This window comes from Pavona decussata, unplaced genomic scaffold, assembly GCF_977016875.1.
Source record: "Pavona decussata unplaced genomic scaffold, jaPavDecu1.1 SCAFFOLD_102, whole genome shotgun sequence".
Lineage (NCBI taxonomy): Eukaryota > Metazoa > Cnidaria > Anthozoa > Scleractinia > Agariciidae > Pavona > Pavona decussata.
In genome coordinates, this window is record NW_028145517.1 from 6,196,642 (window position 1) to 6,214,245 (window position 17,604).

General features: G+C 37.7%; 2 protein-coding genes across 5 annotated transcripts in view; one reads left to right on the forward strand and one right to left on the reverse strand.

Moving 5' to 3' along the window:
• Positions 1-11,357, reverse strand: part of LOC146471915 (bridge-like lipid transfer protein family member 1) — a 55,982-nt gene extending 44,625 nt beyond the window's left edge. For all 4 annotated transcript variants that reach the window (XM_085120493.1, XM_085120495.1, XM_085120492.1 and 1 more), the window contains exons 1-11: positions 11,132-11,357; positions 9,739-9,817; positions 8,687-8,778; positions 8,167-8,230; positions 6,929-6,981; positions 4,785-4,854; positions 3,954-4,032; positions 2,857-3,047; positions 2,181-2,260; positions 1,426-1,552; positions 463-619 (exon numbers count right to left, since the gene is read on the reverse strand). In XM_085120493.1, coding sequence (XP_084976619.1) covers positions 463-619; positions 1,426-1,552; positions 2,181-2,260; positions 2,857-3,047; positions 3,954-4,032; positions 4,785-4,854; positions 6,929-6,981; positions 8,167-8,230; positions 8,687-8,778; positions 9,739-9,817; positions 11,132-11,357 — 1,218 coding nt within the window. The remainder of the gene's footprint in view (positions 1-462; positions 620-1,425; positions 1,553-2,180; positions 2,261-2,856; positions 3,048-3,953; positions 4,033-4,784; positions 4,855-6,928; positions 6,982-8,166; positions 8,231-8,686; positions 8,779-9,738; positions 9,818-11,131) is intronic.
• Positions 11,358-16,646: 5,289 nt separating this feature from the next.
• On the forward strand, positions 16,647-17,585 carry LOC146471916 (galanin receptor 2a-like). The gene has a single exon (XM_085120780.1). It carries the CDS (start codon positions 16,647-16,649, stop codon positions 17,583-17,585), a length of 939 nt encoding a protein of 312 aa, XP_084976906.1.
• Positions 17,586-17,604: the final 19 nt, after the last annotated feature.

A 17,604-nucleotide genomic window follows, 5' to 3' on the forward strand; every position in this document is an offset into this window, starting at 1 on the left:
GCCACTACAACCATTTTAAGCTGCTCAAGTGTTGTGCACAAGCCGTTGCTTTGATAAATGCATTCACCAAAACAGATACATCATGAAAGACTTTTGCCATTGATTCAGTAAGTACTCCACGGCATTACCCTGGTCAGACGACAGAATGACACTAACAGCATTTAAGAGTACCGACTAAAACAGTCTGTATCATGATGCTTGAAAACAAATTGATTTTTGAATTAATAGCAAAGCATACCCTGTTCATCATCTTGATCAAGAAAAACCTCATTCGCATTTACTTTCAACACACAATTTACATATGCGACTACAAAACTAGTTTCATCGGAAGCCCTCATCATTTGGTCGCCATGTTCAGTTGGTCGCCCGTGTTGACAGTAAATGCAAATTAGGTTTTTCCTGGTCAAGATGACGTTGAGTAATACTTTCTTGGCTTCCATAAACAAAATTTCACAGACATACCCTGTTCTTAGAGAATAAAATATCCAGAGTGGTATCACACTCAAAGACAAATTTGACATCTAAACCAGTGTGAACACGCTTCTGGCCAGCGACAAGAGGCTTGGTGGTTGGAATCTCTTGATAATCAAATGGGTAGAAAAACTTTTGCAGTGCATCTCTGTTGATGACAGTGCAAAGGAAGGAATGACACCAATGATATTGAGATTGACGATGACAATAATGATGATAATAGTAACAGGAAAGCTTTTTTGAGAAAATTATAACCAATATCACACTGTGATAGTTTTTAGTTAGGCTTGATTTGATACTTTTTTTTAAATAATGCCAAGCAGTTTTGGACTTCTAAGGAAAAAGCGTTATAGAAATAACTAATATAATGATTATGAAAATGACGACGATGATGGTGATGATGGTGATGATGGTGATGATGACGACGACGCCAAAGATGACAAAAGTGTTACTGATAGCTATAAGGATAGTGGATTTGTTTTCAAGTTTCAGACCAGCATCTCTAATCTGGCAATAATGTGGCAATAACATAACAGGGTTTGTTGAAAGAATAGTAAAGTGAGTAAACGATAAAGCCATAATCAAACATTAAAGTTCATTTTTAGGGTGACGCAGAGGAGCATAATTTGTAAACCCCTTCTGCAAAACTGAACCTTTTTCATCTAACATAGGAGCCCTCAGGTTAAACAGTTTACATAAGGTATCAAACACTCATCACAGTGTTTCATCACATATCAAACACCGACGCGTAGCGGAGTATTTTTGACAACCTTCGAGGTTTTTGATATTGCGATGAAACTCTGTGACGAGTGTTTGATATAACTTCTCAAACAAACTGATTTTGAAGGAGAAATCAAGGATGCAAAAATGAGGAGTTTTTCATCAGATATCCAAACACGTCACGGTGCATTATTTCCTTTGTCTTTTGACTGTATGATTTCAGTGACGACTCACCTTTGTCTGTCCACCCAAGGACCATAGCATAACGAGGTGTTTTTCAGGAAAACAACATCAATTGCCCAGTGAGGATCACTATCAGGTAATTCTGCTTCATTCTCGGCTATCACCTCTGGGGCAAAACCTGCCAATTTTGCGCAAGAACTGTTTTAAACAAGGTGCATGCACACAAAATACACTTGATTCAGATGCAGTGGGAACTCGATTTTACAAAGTTTCAAGGGATGAGGAAAATTGGTTCGTTATGTCAAGATTCCGTTCCATACATGTTAAAAGACTGGGCTGGAGAATATATACACTGTAAAGGTTATAAAGAGGTTTGTTAAATCAAAGTTCCATGGTAGCGAAGCTTCAGTCCATTAAGTCCCATCTCTGTCATGTGAATTGCTCACTTGTGGTTCTACCATTGATAATAATATTACTATTTCCATCATTTTGAATACATCTACTTAAGTATTAGAAAATAAATAGTTTGCAAAATATCCTGCAACCAAAACACAATGTGAACAAAATTCATTTTCTTGTGTAAGGAAACAACTTATGAAGGCAGGAGCCAGAGACATAAAAGTTTACATTAGGTGTAACCGCTAACATCACTTCAGACATTAAATTATAGTGCCTTTGACAGAAATGAACATTGAATGTTAGCCTCAGTTGCGATCAGTATCAAGGTTTTTTGCAACTCCCCCAAGACTTAACAAGGACCTGTCGATTGATGGTCCAAGGAACTAAAGCTAATCAAATCAACCAACCTGGTTCATCTTGGTAGTACGTTATTTTACAATCAGCTGTTTGAAGAACCACAAAACCTTCTCCCATGTAACGAGGCGGCCTGTCATGACAGAACAAGAACCACCATTGTCAGAATGTTCACATTACAGCTATGGAAACAAATTAACGTTTCATATATATATATATTAATCCATCCGGTGGTTTCGCACAAGAAGACGTTGGGGTTAGGCAAATGCTAACCAATGGTTGGTCATATGGTCTGTTAGTGAGTCAGTCTGTCAGCTAGTCAGTCTGTCTTTCTGTCTGTCTATCTGTCTGCGTGCCAGTCTGTCAGTCAGTCAGCCAGTCTGTTAGCCAGTCAGTCTGTCTTTCTGTCTGTCTGCATGCAAGTCTGTCAGTCAGTCAGCCAGTCTGTCCATCCATCTGTCAGCCAGTCAGTCAGTAAGTGAGTCTGCCTGTCTGTCTGTCTGTCTGTCTGTCAGTCAGTCATCAGGTAGTGTCCCACTCAGACAGTCAGTCTATTCGTCCATCTGTCTGTCTGCCAGTATGTCAGTCAGTCAGTGAGTCTGTCTGTCATTAGTCAGTCAGTTATTCTGTCTGTCTGTCTGTCTGGCAGACAGATAGTTAGTCACTCAACTGGTCACTTATTCAGTATCAGTCAGACAAAATCAATAATGGGCAAAACAAAAAACTTACTCATCTGTTGGTCCATTGTAGCATGGACTGGGAGACAGCATAACCCGGACATTTTTCCCCTGACATTTAACAATGTGCATGAACTCATCCAGAGATGAATTGGCCTGAGATGTGGTGTAAATTCCTGTTGCACTCTCAAACTTGAAACACAGTGTTGTTTCCAACAGCTTGTTTCCAAAGGCAATATTTCCCTGCAATATAAATAGATCATACTCAAAAACTCTACTTTTTTAATTCACTTGCTGCATGTAGAGCAAACCAACCCTTCTGAGTGTTACATACAGGGTATACATCGTAAGCACTCTACTGGAATTACAACAACAAACAAAGGGCTGACACAGCATGACCACCTTACGTATAATTTTAGGCCAATTATTTCTTTAACTCAAAAGTGCCTGAATGTTTACATGTGGCATTCAATTTAGTCAGAGAACATTGCTCTGTTTTTTTCTGCTGGTTTATGCTTAGTTTTGGAGAATAAACAAGGCCAAAATATTGAGTCATTGAAAGAAAAGCGAAGGAAAAGCATGAAAGCAGATGCTTTGGACTGAAAAAATACACAGAATATAAAATGTTCTTTACTAATTTAAGTCCAAAGGCAAACATTCAGGCACTTTTCAGCAAAACAAAATATCCTACATATTCCCCATTTCCCACTTTTATTATTACTTTTCGTTTATGTTTCCTTTTCTTTCCCTTTTGTCATTGGATATTACTACAAAAAATTGTTATTTTACCTATCTCCCCACTGCCGTGCTATTAATCTTTACATTGTAATTTAACAATAGTTGAGGAAGCCCATCCTGTAAGCCTTATGGTTTCTTTGGGTTTCTTCACCATTTTCCTTTATTTCTTTACAATTTTGTAAATTAATTTTGGTGGCAAACAAATTATTAAAAAACATATTAAGTCAGTTACATGTATGCTCTTAGCCCTTTAATTGGGTAAGTACACTCAGTCATGCAGCATCTTCAATAGAAGCTACAGAGGAGATACATGTAAACAAGGGACATCCAGATTCCCGCACTCTAACTCACTCAACCTCACTACCTCACACCAAATAGTTTTAGCTGATCATACTTCGCCCAGTTACTTACATTGTTGATGTCATACTTGATTGCTGGAACAAGTTCAAGAAACCACGATGGCAGTCCACTGTTACCTGTTTCCTCTTTCCTAAAAAAGAAAAGACAGTGATGCTTAGAGCAGTTTTCAATAAGTCATTCTGCACTTGCTTTGGTAATTGAAAGGTTTGGTGCATAACCAACCTATAAATGCATTTTAGATCCCTTTCTGTTGTTTTAGGTCAGATTCATGGGATTTTTCACATGTGCCTTTCAATTCCTTAGTGAAACGTTGTGCCAATGTTTTTATCCATAACGGCTTTACTAGTACTCTTCATTTGTAAAAAAAACCTGTGATTATGGGCAAGATTCACAAAACAAAGAGCAAAGCAGCGGATAAAATATTGGAGCAACATTTCATGTTGGAATTACACTTTCTTGAACTCATTAATAATTCATCAAGCCAAAACAAAGCAAATCACTACTGTGAAGGAGGTTTGGAAATAAAATTTTGTGAACTTTTGCTCCGAATTTCTCCAAGAATTATTAATAGTTTGAGAAGCTATATCAAACACTGGAAAGAGTGTTTCCTCCTATTTCCAAACACCTCGAAGTTGGTTAAAAAAACCTCGGCTGTGCCTTGTTTTTCCAACCTACTTCTCAGTGTTTGGAAATTGGAGGAAACACTCTTCCTCGTGTTTGATCTATTACGTAAAGGCCAAAAATTTATGCAAAACGTCTGATGATGCTGAGCTGAAACAACAAAAATTGATCTAAAATTCACTGTAGGTTGGTTACACAACAAGCCTTTCCATGTTTCCTTTGTGCATGCTTTAGTCTTTACCAAAACATTTTACAACTCACCCCTTCTCCACATCTACTTTAGGCTCGACTGCAGTAGCAGCAGAAATATTCTGGGCTGATTTGGCAGCATCTAACAGAAAATGAATATAAAACTTTACAATGATTTATTTTTAATAATTAAATGTTATTAAACATCCCCTGGCTAATGATGTTAATAATAAAAAACTTATTATTAGCAAGGATTACCACTTGACATTATGATCACAAATAATTTTGTGGTTCTTTGTGGGGGGAGGGGGTGGGAAATGATGCAAATATTAAAAGTGTATATATATATATATATTTTGTAAATAGCTTTCATTAAAAAATTCACAATATTATTATATTAATCAATAAAATGTGAGGTGAAAGGATGTCAAAATTTAACAAATGCGAAGCTTGAAATCACCAACTGAAGGTCTCAGAGCACAACTATCTTATGTCAAATTTCACGGGCTCAATATTTGGCCTTGTTTTTTCTCAAAAACTAAGCATGAACCAGCAAAAAAATTCAAACATTGTTGAACAAAACAAAAAGTGGGCATAAAGTTAGGGATAATTAAAGACAGAAATGCACTCAACACTTTTGAGCAAAACAAAGAGACAGCACAAAATGTGTGGTTCCAGAAAATATCCATACCTCCCCTATGGAAGGTTTTTTGGATTGAACCCTCCCACCGCTCCAGAAATTCCATTTTAGCTTCATACTTTCTTTTAAAAATTTGGTCTTCTGAGACCCCTCACCCCTTGGAATTTCCAATGACCTTCCTTGGGCTGGGTATGGATATTTTCTGGAACCACACAATTTGTTACACAAAGACGATTATACAGTCAGGCCTTTCAGGGCTCAAAGTTTATTTTTGGCTCTGGGAGCACCTGTGCTACCAGGTGTAAATTTCTAGGTGCATTTTCGAAATTTTAGGCGCACAGCAAAAAATCTTAGGAGCACCACTGAAAATACTGGTAGCACCAAAAAGAAAAATCAGAAGCTTCAGACATTTTATTAGTGATCGTTGATAATGGTGTCATGACGACACCGACTCGTTGTTAATTTCTTTTCCTTATTTTCGCTTGCCGATCGTTAATCAGCATGGTAATGTTTTATTTCAATCGTGTGTTTGTTTCTTTCAGCCTCTTACTGTACATTTGAGATAGCAATAATACTGTTACATTTTTTTGAATATTACATGTTATGGTACATTCAACAAGATAATAAGACAAAACGAAGGTAAGGAATAACGTCATTGAATCCTCTCGATCAGACGAAATCCTTCAAGTCCCACGGATCATCCGACGGAAAGTAATTCATTTGGCTACTTTCTGTAGGCAAGGTTAGCTCGCCTTGATCTCTGTTCACTGTTTAACCACTTCACAACTGCTGGAGTTGGGTGAAATGTGTTGGAAGGCAGCGGCCGACTGTTTGAGAATAAATTTTCTTTTTGTAAATGAGCGTTTCAAAAAAGGGAATAAATTAGATTGTTGACAGCGCATTGACTTAACTGTAACTCTAACTTGTTCTTACCTTGAAGAAAAAAAGTCTCTTAACCCAGATTGTTTAAACATTCTTGACTCTTTAATATCGGCAAAGCGAACTAAATTGCGTGAGAAGCACGTGTTTCCGAAGGTTGCCTTCACTCTTACGTACGTGTCAGCGGTGCGGTCACATAACCGAGAAGAGTCTGGGGTAAAGTCTGGGGTGGGATGAAACACGGACAAGAAATGGACTTGAAGAAACAACAAATAAAACACACTGATGCAAGAAAAACGGTGTAACTTTCTTATGTGGAACCCAATTGCGTTACATCCACATTTGAATTTATTATTTCAAGCTTCTGTTTCGTGTTAATCAGGCAGAGTACACAAGAATTGTCAGGTGAGGAAACAAAGTGGCCCCGATTCAGGCGCACTGAGCTTGGACGTTTTTAGGCGCGAGAGTGCGATCACGTAAAATTTTTTAGGCGCAAAATGAAAAATCTAGTCGCATATGCGACCAGCTGGTCGCTAACTTTGAGCCCTGCCTTTGATTAACAAAGAACAGTCAATGACAATCACAATGTATACAACTTGACTATCTAGAATGAAGATGACAATAGCAATGACGACAATGACATCCTACAAATACAATGAGGAAGGTGGCATTTTTCATGTAAAATCTGTATTCCTACCTCCGTATCTTTCAACTCTGAAAAGTTCCTCAAGTTTATTGTATAAATGTGACCTGCAACATGACAAAGTGTAGAAAGTTTCCATCTAATATTAATATCCATGCAGTTACAAGAAAGCAGTACAATTTAATCAAGGCGAGGCACTTCCTCAGGGGCTACCAATAAGACCATTCAAGCAAAATAATTATTAATATTAAATATTAATAATATTGTCTCCTGTGTTTCGAGAGTGTTGTGTGCCCCTTTAAAGACGTATTTGTGTAAGATAAATAAATATAAATTTTCTGTTCAGATGATTTAGGTGAAAATTTAACTTCCTGAAAGTTTTAGGAAACAGAATTTTATTCCCTAAATTTACTAGCTGCTGTTGGTTTTACAAAAATGCTACTTAGATGACCTTTTATCACACGTTTAATGACATATTTGCCCCTTCAAAAACGAAAGGAATTAGTTTTTCAGTGTAACGAAATTTTAAGCTGGCATTTTGCTGAAGAAAACTGTAGATTTTCTTTGCAACTAAATCCGAATTTCTGTGGCAAATAAAATGAAACATTGGGTGCCCTTGCTTACTAGAAAGAAAAATTAGGAATCTAGATATTCCTGTGCTGACTGCTTTCAAAGCATGTAGAACACAACACACCGGCAAAGCAGAGTTTAGAATATGTTATGCACAATCTGCCAAAGGAAATTGCTGAGGCGCAAGATTTGACAACCTTTAAGAACAGACTGAGATGTCATCTTGCAAATTTTTCTGGTGAACACTAGTAAGTTCTTCTATTGTGTGATGTGCTATATATTTTACGTTAAGTATTTTAAACAGTTGTAAATAATTAATGTTTTAATTTATTTTCTTATCAGGAGATAAACAAGAAAGGGAAAACCTCATTTATCTCCTTTTCACTTGGATTTGTGAATAAACAGCTATTATTATTATTATTGTTATGGCCTTGTTAACTCTTTAAGTCCTAACAGTGATCAGCATCAAATTTCTCCTTGTAATATCAATGCTTTATAACTCCTGAGGACATGAGAATTTAGGATATGATCATCCAAGGTGAATTGTCTCGACATTTTTATCTCCAGTTCTTATCTCCAGTTCTCCCCAGTCCTTTTATAAGAAAAGTATAAGGACAGGATAGGAGAATTTGTTTTTTGATATTAGGGGTTAAAGAGTTAAAATATATATGCCACTATGGCATACACACTATATGCTGGAAAAAATTAGTTGATCATTGTACCTGTTATAGACATGGTATTCTAAGCCATTCAGCCACATTATAAGGCGCTGCTTCACGTCAACATCTATAAAGAAACAAGTTAAAATAATATTAATACAACTTTATTACAGGAACACCTATATTGAATGCAGGTTATCATTTCTGGAAGATTTAAGTGAAGAGTAAAGTTGTCAAATTTGATGACAACTATGTAAACAATGGACAACATATTGGCCAGATATAGTAATTTAAATTTATTATTGTTAGTAAATGAATCTTTATAATCCTAATACTAGTAATAATCAAAGATTAGGGAGTGTGCTCGATGATCTCGATCCTAGGCTCTCTCTCCTTTGCCAAGTTGGTAATGATGTCATCCGCCCCTGCAAAATCTGTGGTCTGTGGGGGATGCCAGATGTACGTCCCAAGATCCATTCATTCATTGGTCAACTGTCCCATACGATCTATACTCCAATGATTATTAGGAGTGCATTCTTTCTGCGTCAAACACAATTAGTATTATCTATGGCATCACACTGACCAGTATCAGATGGCACATGCTGGTAAGGCTTCTTTGTAAGGTTTGGGATATATGGTAACCAGTATTTGAAAATTGCTATTCCATCAACAATCCTGAAAAAAAAAAATTTATTTATTATTTATTATAATGAGAATGTAAGATGTCAATAGGTAAATGTTGTGATTTAAACTAAAATTACAAACCATTTTTTTTTAGTTTTAATTTATTTTCCTTTGTCACTGATTCATTACTATAAACTGTAACAAAGGAAGATAACAACCAATTGAAACTAGTTTTAAACAAATTTCAAACCAAAAAAATTAATCCAATGCATGTTTTACAACTGCCATATTACGCAAAATTTGCCCTGTATTTAACTTCCAAGATTTCGAAACTCTCCTTATACTTATCCCTTAACTTGTAAATTGGGAGGGGCAGAATTTACAAGCAAAAAGCCCCAGGGACAAGGTTGGTTTTGTACTTAAGTAAGGTTTTTTTTGGTCCTGTGAGAGATCATTTAATGTATTAGATTATTGTGTTATACTGTACTGCTTTGTGGCATTTGTTATTTTAAAAAAAAATTAAAAAACTCTTATTATAAGTTAAAAGGTAGGACAAGATGACATGTCAGCCACAGGGCACCCACACTGCCATAACAGGTCCTGTTGCTATAACTTGGAGCAACCAGGAATACAGTTAAATGTCAGCCAACATTTTTATGTTCTCACCATTAAAGTGTATACGACAGAAGTTTTTTGATTTGCTTGATCAAATGTTAATCTTATTCTCGTATGAAAATCCTGTTTGAGGCGTATAAAAGCATTAAATTACACTTCCGGTTGGGTACAACACTGCGAGAATGAGGATAGCACGGCTGTGACATCAATACAGCAACACTTAGTCTTTACTCAGTTGCTTTATTCTGAGTATTCAGCAATCCCGTTCATATTTCTTCCTCTGCACACAAAAACCAACAAATTCTGTCATATACAAGTTCATAAATCTGCACATGTTCTCCTCATCATGAATACATCACGAACAAGAAGCCAAATTAAAGGAAACATTTCACCCACCTGAAGCTGAGATCTTGAGTTATATAAACAACATCCCTGAACATGATTTTGCCAGACAATATGGAGAAGGAAAAAGACCCTGTGGAAAAGAAAAAAATAATTATTTTAAATGTAGGAAAGGCCCTCGTGGTTATTTATGCAACTTAGCAGTTGCGAAAAGAAGCCTGAATATTTTTTAGGCTTTCTTTTCATGATTGCTTAAGGTGTGTAAATAACTGCGAAGGTCTTTCTTCTATTTAATCTTTTACCTGCAGGTGTTTCATATACAGTCTTTCAGCCCTAATAGTAATCAGTGGCTAATTTCTCATTACAATATCACTACTTGGTCTAACATACCAGCATTGAGAATATAGTTAATAATTACAAAACAGCAAATATATCTTGCTGTTCAAAGAAACTCTCCAAACTAGTCCTAAAAGAAGTATAGTTATGTAGAGCAGTGAGGAAAATAATAATATTTGTTAAAGATTGGGGCTTCAAGGGTACAATGTATATTTCTCCGGGCTGACCTACGAGGTCTCAAAACTTTCTTTACATCCAAAACAAACAAGATCAGCTGATCACAGGTTAGTAATGGTCCAGACACAAGGCTCAACTGAAATGATTGCATTCAATGTAGAAAGAATGCACTCTAATACAGATTGGAGTCGAGATTGTATGGGACAATGAATGAATGGATCTTGAGGCATGTATCTGGCATCCTCCACAGATTTTATGGGGGGAGGGGGGGGTGAGATCATCACCGACTTGGCAGAGAAGAGAGGGACTGGGATCAAGATCATCGGATGTACTCTGTAATCTTTGATTATTACTAGTTTATATAGTATGTAATATTATGGGCACAATTTCGTGCACCCCAGGTTTTAGCCAGATTAAAGGGTGTCCAAGTATCCTTTGACTGCCCATTTCAATTTCTAGCAAAAAGATTGTGTCTATCCTTGAAGAAAATGCATATTAAGCTCCTTGCTGCTCTCTAAATATTTTGTATGATTCTTGTTGTAGGGATTTTTAAACATCAAGCTTGAAGTCAAATTTGAAGTCAAACTTGAAGTGTCAGATACAAGTAAATCATTATTATGTCTCAGTACTTTTTCAGTTACTGTTCGCTCTGTGGACCTATCATCTCATTTATATTCTCCTCAGACGTGAAGTTAGTCAAGAATTTACTGTCTTTGCTGATGAATTTATCATTGAAAGTGAGGTGAAAAATCATAAAGCCATCAAATGCCTGACGGTGGACTAATCTCCGACCCCCAGGATGGGCAACGTTGAAAATACCCCAAAAAATACCTGGGGGGAGGGGAAAGGAAGGGGCACTATTGAAATTGACTGATGTATAACAAACAACATTAATTAAACAAAGCTAATATTATTGTGCCAATGATAAACTTACCAATCTTAAAATATTGATCACTTTTAATGTACTTCAAGTTTATCAGTCGTGTGAGAATGTAGCCCATCAAACGCGAATGGTAGAAGGTGATGTGGATCACCCACACACAGGTGCATAAGCAGGACAAAACAACAAATGCAAGACCACCCTCCTCGCGTGGTCTGGGTGTGGGATCACTCAAAGATCCAGTAGGCAGCATTGTGCTCATATTGTTATGACCCGCCATTCGCAACAACTCATACAATATTTAATAGTGTGGTGTATGCAGGTTTCAGCTAGTCCAGCAAGCTTCAAGCCACAGTTGGAAATAAACCCTGCTTCTGAAGGCGAGAAAGTTTGTAATTTCCACGGGCCAATGTTTCATCCTCTCCTTTCGGGCTACTCTGTCAAAAATTATGGCCAGTTTACAGTCTATCGGAAATAAACAAAGAGTTGATTTAATTCTTTCAAGCGTTCAAAGCAGCGTGAAATAATATTAAAACAAAAAAATGTTTGTCATTCGGTATGGATAATTCTTAGCATAACTGCACACCACAGCGATTAAAACCCTCATTTTTGCATTAATCCTTAAAAATACTACAAAGAAAAATGTCTTCGTTCAAACAATAAGGCTAGCAAGCGTGTCTATAAGAAATATTTCACGCCTAATTGAATAGAACGGCAAACACTCCTTTGCATTGAATAGCCTGTATCGATTGCATTATCTATACCCAATCTACAGGAGAAAAACTTACAGATTTCTTGATGCGTAGACCTACGCTATCCGATTATTTGATCCAGTGGGTCTTGAGTGTCACAAAACGTCTGCATTCCGTGATTTAAACCAAAACCTTTGGTGTTACATTTGGTACTTGTTGATGCAGATCAGAGAAGCCATTTTGATGTGCAGCTGAAGGTCGGCCCAATCTCCCTCGGCCAGATTGTCATAGCTTGGTACCAGAGCTCCTCGAGGGAAGGAATTGGTTGCGGGGTTGGTTTGGTTGGTTTCAAAATTTCAATATCCCAGTTTTTAAGTTTTGAGTTTTCTGGTATTTTAGCCCAGCGATATTTCTTCCTCGTATTCTGCTCCGATTTAGACGGCGCTTGAACCAAATTTGAGGCTTCTTGTAAAAAACAAATTTACGTCAATTTTGTATATACGTATGCATTTGTCCTCTAAGGGACCGTTCATTTTTTATGAGCATGGGGGGGCTGGTGGGATTTGGTTAATTGCCACTACGAAACTGTATGACCCCCCCCTAGCATGCAATTTTTTTCCACATGGCCCCCCCCCAGCAGAACTTTTTTTTTCTGATGACCCCCCCCCCCCTCCCGCCCAACCAGAAACAAATCATACTCCTAACTTTAACAATACGCTTATGTACTGTTTATATCAAAGATAAACGTAATTGTTACTGTGATTTCTTTACAGTACTATTAACAAGTAACCGTTCTCTACTTAGGTAAAGATTTCTCTTGTTTAAAAAAACGTTTTATAGATAGCAACACGTTTACGGCAACGACAAACCCTAAATTTCCATTTAGATTCTCAAAGAAACTATAAAAATTAATCAAGCAAATGGTTAACGTGAAATTACTCCCCTTCGAGTAGAAACAATTAATACACGTACAGATTTGACTAACAAAATACGGATCGAAGCATACCAATCAACGATTACGAGTCATATTAAACAGAAAAAAACAGCGGACGCACAGATATCAGTCGCGTAGGTAAGGGTTAGATAGGGGTGTTCGTTGAGCCCCAAATCTTGCTTACTAGGGGGGTCCGGGGGCATGCTCCCCCGGAAATTTTTGAAAATCTAGGTTCCCAGAAACCTCATTTCCTGCATTTTGAGACCCATTTTAGGCAAATCACAAATTTGTTTTACAGCAGCTTTTTGAGCTATATACATCATTCCTACGGCATAATTGTTTCAACTTAAATAAGAAAGTTCAATGTACATTCCGCGTCCTGTCGAGTTCTGATAGCTATTCGATCTACTGATAGTCATACACCAAGCTGGTAAACTGCATCATTCTCGGGTGTAGGCCTTCGAACAAATTGACTATCTCGTCAAAATTGACAGGCATATCATATTTGATATGCATTAGAACCAGGGCAGACATTCTACTCTCTCGCATGGTACACCTCATGTAATTGCTCAACCTTCTCATTAAGTGCTTTTTCTTCCGCCATTACTGATCTGTAAAGGGGGTTCGTTCGAACCCCTCGAACCTCCCCTCCTACGCGCCTGGATATTAAAGTACTGCTATTAAAAATGACAGTTACAAGCTTTTCTGAAGATGGCTTACGGCTCAGATTTACCGTCAACTGAAGTCACCAACAACAGTTCTATTATTAAAACTTATCTGGATGTTCACACTAGGCATACTACTGAGTCAACTGATACTCCTGGGTTCAAATAATTTACTAATCAACAGTCTTTATAAAAGTGAGTACTATTAAAAAGAACATTAAACAATCTATTGATATAGTTCAGAGTACAACCACTTTGTAGAAAACTGCTCCCCCAAGGATGATTCAATAGTGAGACTGATACGTTTTTATATTAATTTGAACTTGTACAAACATAGGTGTCTACCTCAGTTTATATTCATTATTGCTTTTCCAACAGATATGCTTCATTTCCTCAGTTGTTGTTAATATAAAATGCAGATTTCGACCTCAGTATGTAAAACAAATTAAAAGTGGTTAGGAAAATCGCATTAAATAAAATTGAAATAATATTCAATTTCTTTATCTGTTTCTGTGTTGAGCCACTTTCAATTTCCCCTACTAGCCAATTATTTCTGGTGACCCCCCCCTCTTTCACTCATTTTTTTTTGGTAGCCCCCCCCTTTAGTGCCATTTTTTTTCTCGTGGCCCCCCCCTAAATCCCACCAGCCCCCCCATGCTCATAAAAAATGAACGGTCCCTAAACGATGATAAATTTCGCTCCGTCATAACATTGTAAAACTTGCTGTAGATCCACTAGTGTACAAACTTTGACAATCTTGTGGCGAAATTTATCATTGACAAGAGGACAGTTACACGCAGGTGTACGTAAATAATAAATGTTTATCGAAATCTCCATGAGATGCCGGTCTCAAAACGGGAAATAATTTGTATTAGGCCTTGCAGTTACACTGAATATTCAATGGTCATTTAACTTGGTTCTGTCTCAGGGCCGTAGCCAGTATGAGGCAAACCGAGGCACTTGCCTCAGTCATTGGTTTTTTTTTTTTTTTTCGGGGAAAGTAAGATTTTTTTAAAGGAGAAAGAAAGGCACTAACAGCAAATAAATTGACAACAGTTAAATAAATATAAAAAAAATGTGAACGCAACATGGTATTATGTTTAATGATAACGCGAATCAGGCAGTGGCCTGAATTACAGATGAGAAAAATTAAGCAAAAATTCATGTTAACCAGGCAGCGACTTCCTAAAGAAAACTGTCTCTTTTTCATGTGTTTTGACGTCATTTCTCGAGTTTTCTGTCTTCTCTGATCTGAGTGAGGAAAATCTATCAAAATGCAGCGTTCTATTTCCCTGCTAGCAGAGGTCTCTGCCGTCAGAGACCTCTGCTAGCAGGGAACGTTCTATCTAACCAACAGCTTTTTTAAAAGAAAGCGGTAAGTAGATGCTCTCATAACATACTTTCAGTTCTTCTCAATAATCGAAACAAAATTTAAGCTTGTTTTGACATTATTTAGCCAAGCAACTTTGACCATCTAGTAAAGATGGTGATGTCAGTGAAGAAGCCACCGGAGATGGTGGGAAAGAAGTTGTAGAGGCCGAAAGCGGACAGGCGACAGCGCGACTAAGTGCAGGAAGCTGTTCATGCGAGCGCAGCTTTAGCGCTCTCCGCAAGTTGAAGACCTGGAGTGAGTTGCATAAAATTTAATGTCGGGCGTAACTGCTTTGGCCAGGCTTTCAGCCCAGTCACATTCAGTATTTTAGCGCAGGTTGAATGGCCTTGCATTAGCCCAAGTCCACAGCGAAATCCCTGTGGACCCGCTCGACGTTCTACAGCGATGGGATGCTAGTGGGAACAGGTGAATCACGCTGGCATTTAACAGTTAAATTCGTTGCCTTTTAGAAACGAGAACGTCCGAGACCAGGTTTTATGAGCCTGCGAGACCCTACTTTTCACGAAACCGGCGCTGGTCAGCCGAACCTGGTTTAGGTCATTGTTATCTAAGGTCTTCATATAGAAACAAACCACCAACAAATACATTAAAAAGTCGCATACAAGAACACAGAGCCCCTACAGTAGCATTTAAATAGCTCCCCTCCCCCCCCCCCCCCCTTCCCCCCGCCAAAACACCTATATCTCTAGATCTATATGTCCTTTAGGGCTCTTAGCGGAATTTTTATCAAATAAGCTTTGATCCCAGTGTTTTGTCTAAACGTAGCCATCATATTTAAGACCCTAAACAGCTAGGCGGGAAATTCAACCATGGATATTGCCTCGGTCATTATTTTTTTCTGGCTACGGCCCTATGTCTGATTCCCAACATTTTGTGTTATTTACTTCTTATCCATTAAATAATAAGCTTTCGTCGTCCAGACCGTCGATAGATTAGTTATGTCAAGTGAAACAAAATTGTATGAAGGTATGACAAATCGGTAACGGGCACTTTCAACAAACCTCCTAAATCAGGATCATGCAGCCGGAAAAATTTCACACACCGTGAGAGAAAAATAGAAAGAAAAAGTTCCACTCAACCGTTACGCTAAACGAGAAATGCTTTAACGCTAACTTCAGAGTGTACAAACTGTCTCTTTCATTTGAAATGGTCAAATCCACCACTTATTTGTTGAGATCAAAGTAATCAATTTTTTTTTCATCAAATTACGAATGTTATTATAAATTGTTCGAATTTGTGTTACAAGTCTGCAGTTGAAAAAAATAATATCGATATACGAAGAGCACGTTCGGAATCACCGGGTTTTAATACAAAACTGAGACATTTTTCTTGAAACTTGAGAGAAAACAGGTTGTTAAAACAACTTAAACTTTTTCGGATTTCTCATAGCAGTATTATTTTTTAAGGGATAAATTAAACGTTTTCATCTGTTTCCGCTTAGTTTGTCTAATTGTATGTCTTTGCGGCTGTAAATTGAACTATAAAAGTCGAAATTACGTACATTGTCACTCGAGAAAAACAAACTCATTACTTAGCGCTTACGTGTGTCAGAAAAAAAAACGAAAGCAAAAGGAAGGAAGAAGCAATTTATTCCCAAAACGTTTCGGCATATTTACGAACATGAAAATTTGATTGAGCCGGTTTCCGTATTTCGAACGACATCCCATTATTTCTGACTACTAAAGAGATTATGTTTTTGGACACATGTTTACAGTTCTAAATTAAATGACGTGATTAAACAGCTGATTAAATGCGTATGGTCTTTCCAAAAGGATGCCGTCTATATCCTTGAGCGATTATAACTTCCTTGCAGTTACTTTTGCCGGCCACTGCGGTCAGCAAGACACCAAGTAATTGTTAAAACCTTTCCAACAGTGGCGAAAACATGACTCCGGGTGTTCATTTCCTTATAATTTCTGTGCGATACCTTTTGCTCACGCTGTTGCCAGTTAACATTGTTGGAAATATCATTGTCTTCGTGATTTTCTTGAAAAAGAAAGCGACTAAACAGTTTTCCAACTTCCTGCTTCTCAATCTTGCCACAGCAGATTTATTGTTTGGAACGGTGGTGTCCATTTGCAGCTTGGCGTTTCGCTTTGCTGGAACATCTATAAATGACTTTTACTGTAAAGCTACAGGCGGTGTAGTTTACCTCTCCTGTGGAGTATCCGTGTTCACACTAGCAGCTATCGCAGTGGAAAGAAAGGATGCTGTGCTTAAACCCGCGCGTCAACGAGGCCGCATGTGTGATCGGGCGAGAAGCCGTAGAGTTGTCCAGTTCATATGGATAGTAGCTCTTGTTTTTGTCAGCCCAATTGTGGTGTTTCTCAAGAAAATAGACGTCACTCGTGACATCGTTGACTGTGGCTTTGTACAGAATAATACCACCATGGGCGAGTTTGGACGCATTTACGATTCTGTAGTGGTGGTGATTTTATTCTTTGTCCCAAACTGTTTTATGTGCGTTCTTTACGGACATTTAGTCTTCAAACTGTGGTACAAGAATCAATTACATCAAACACCAAGACTCGCCTTGATGAAGTCTCGGCATAGACTGACAAAAGTCTCCTTTATCATCACAATTGTGTTTACAGCTTGTTGGAGTCCGTACTATTTCCGCACAATTTTCACTCTGGTCTCAGGGAGACATCTGTTTATTTTAAGCTTGGTCGTTTGCCGTGTTCTGATTGTCTTGAACTCCTGCGCAAATCCCATTATTTACACATTACAAAGCCCGCGCTTTAGAAGCTCTCTAAAGCGTTTGTTTGGCTGCTACAACAATAAGACTTCAGCGCAAGTTAACAGAGTAATATATTACCGCTAGATGAATCAGGGGCACTAAA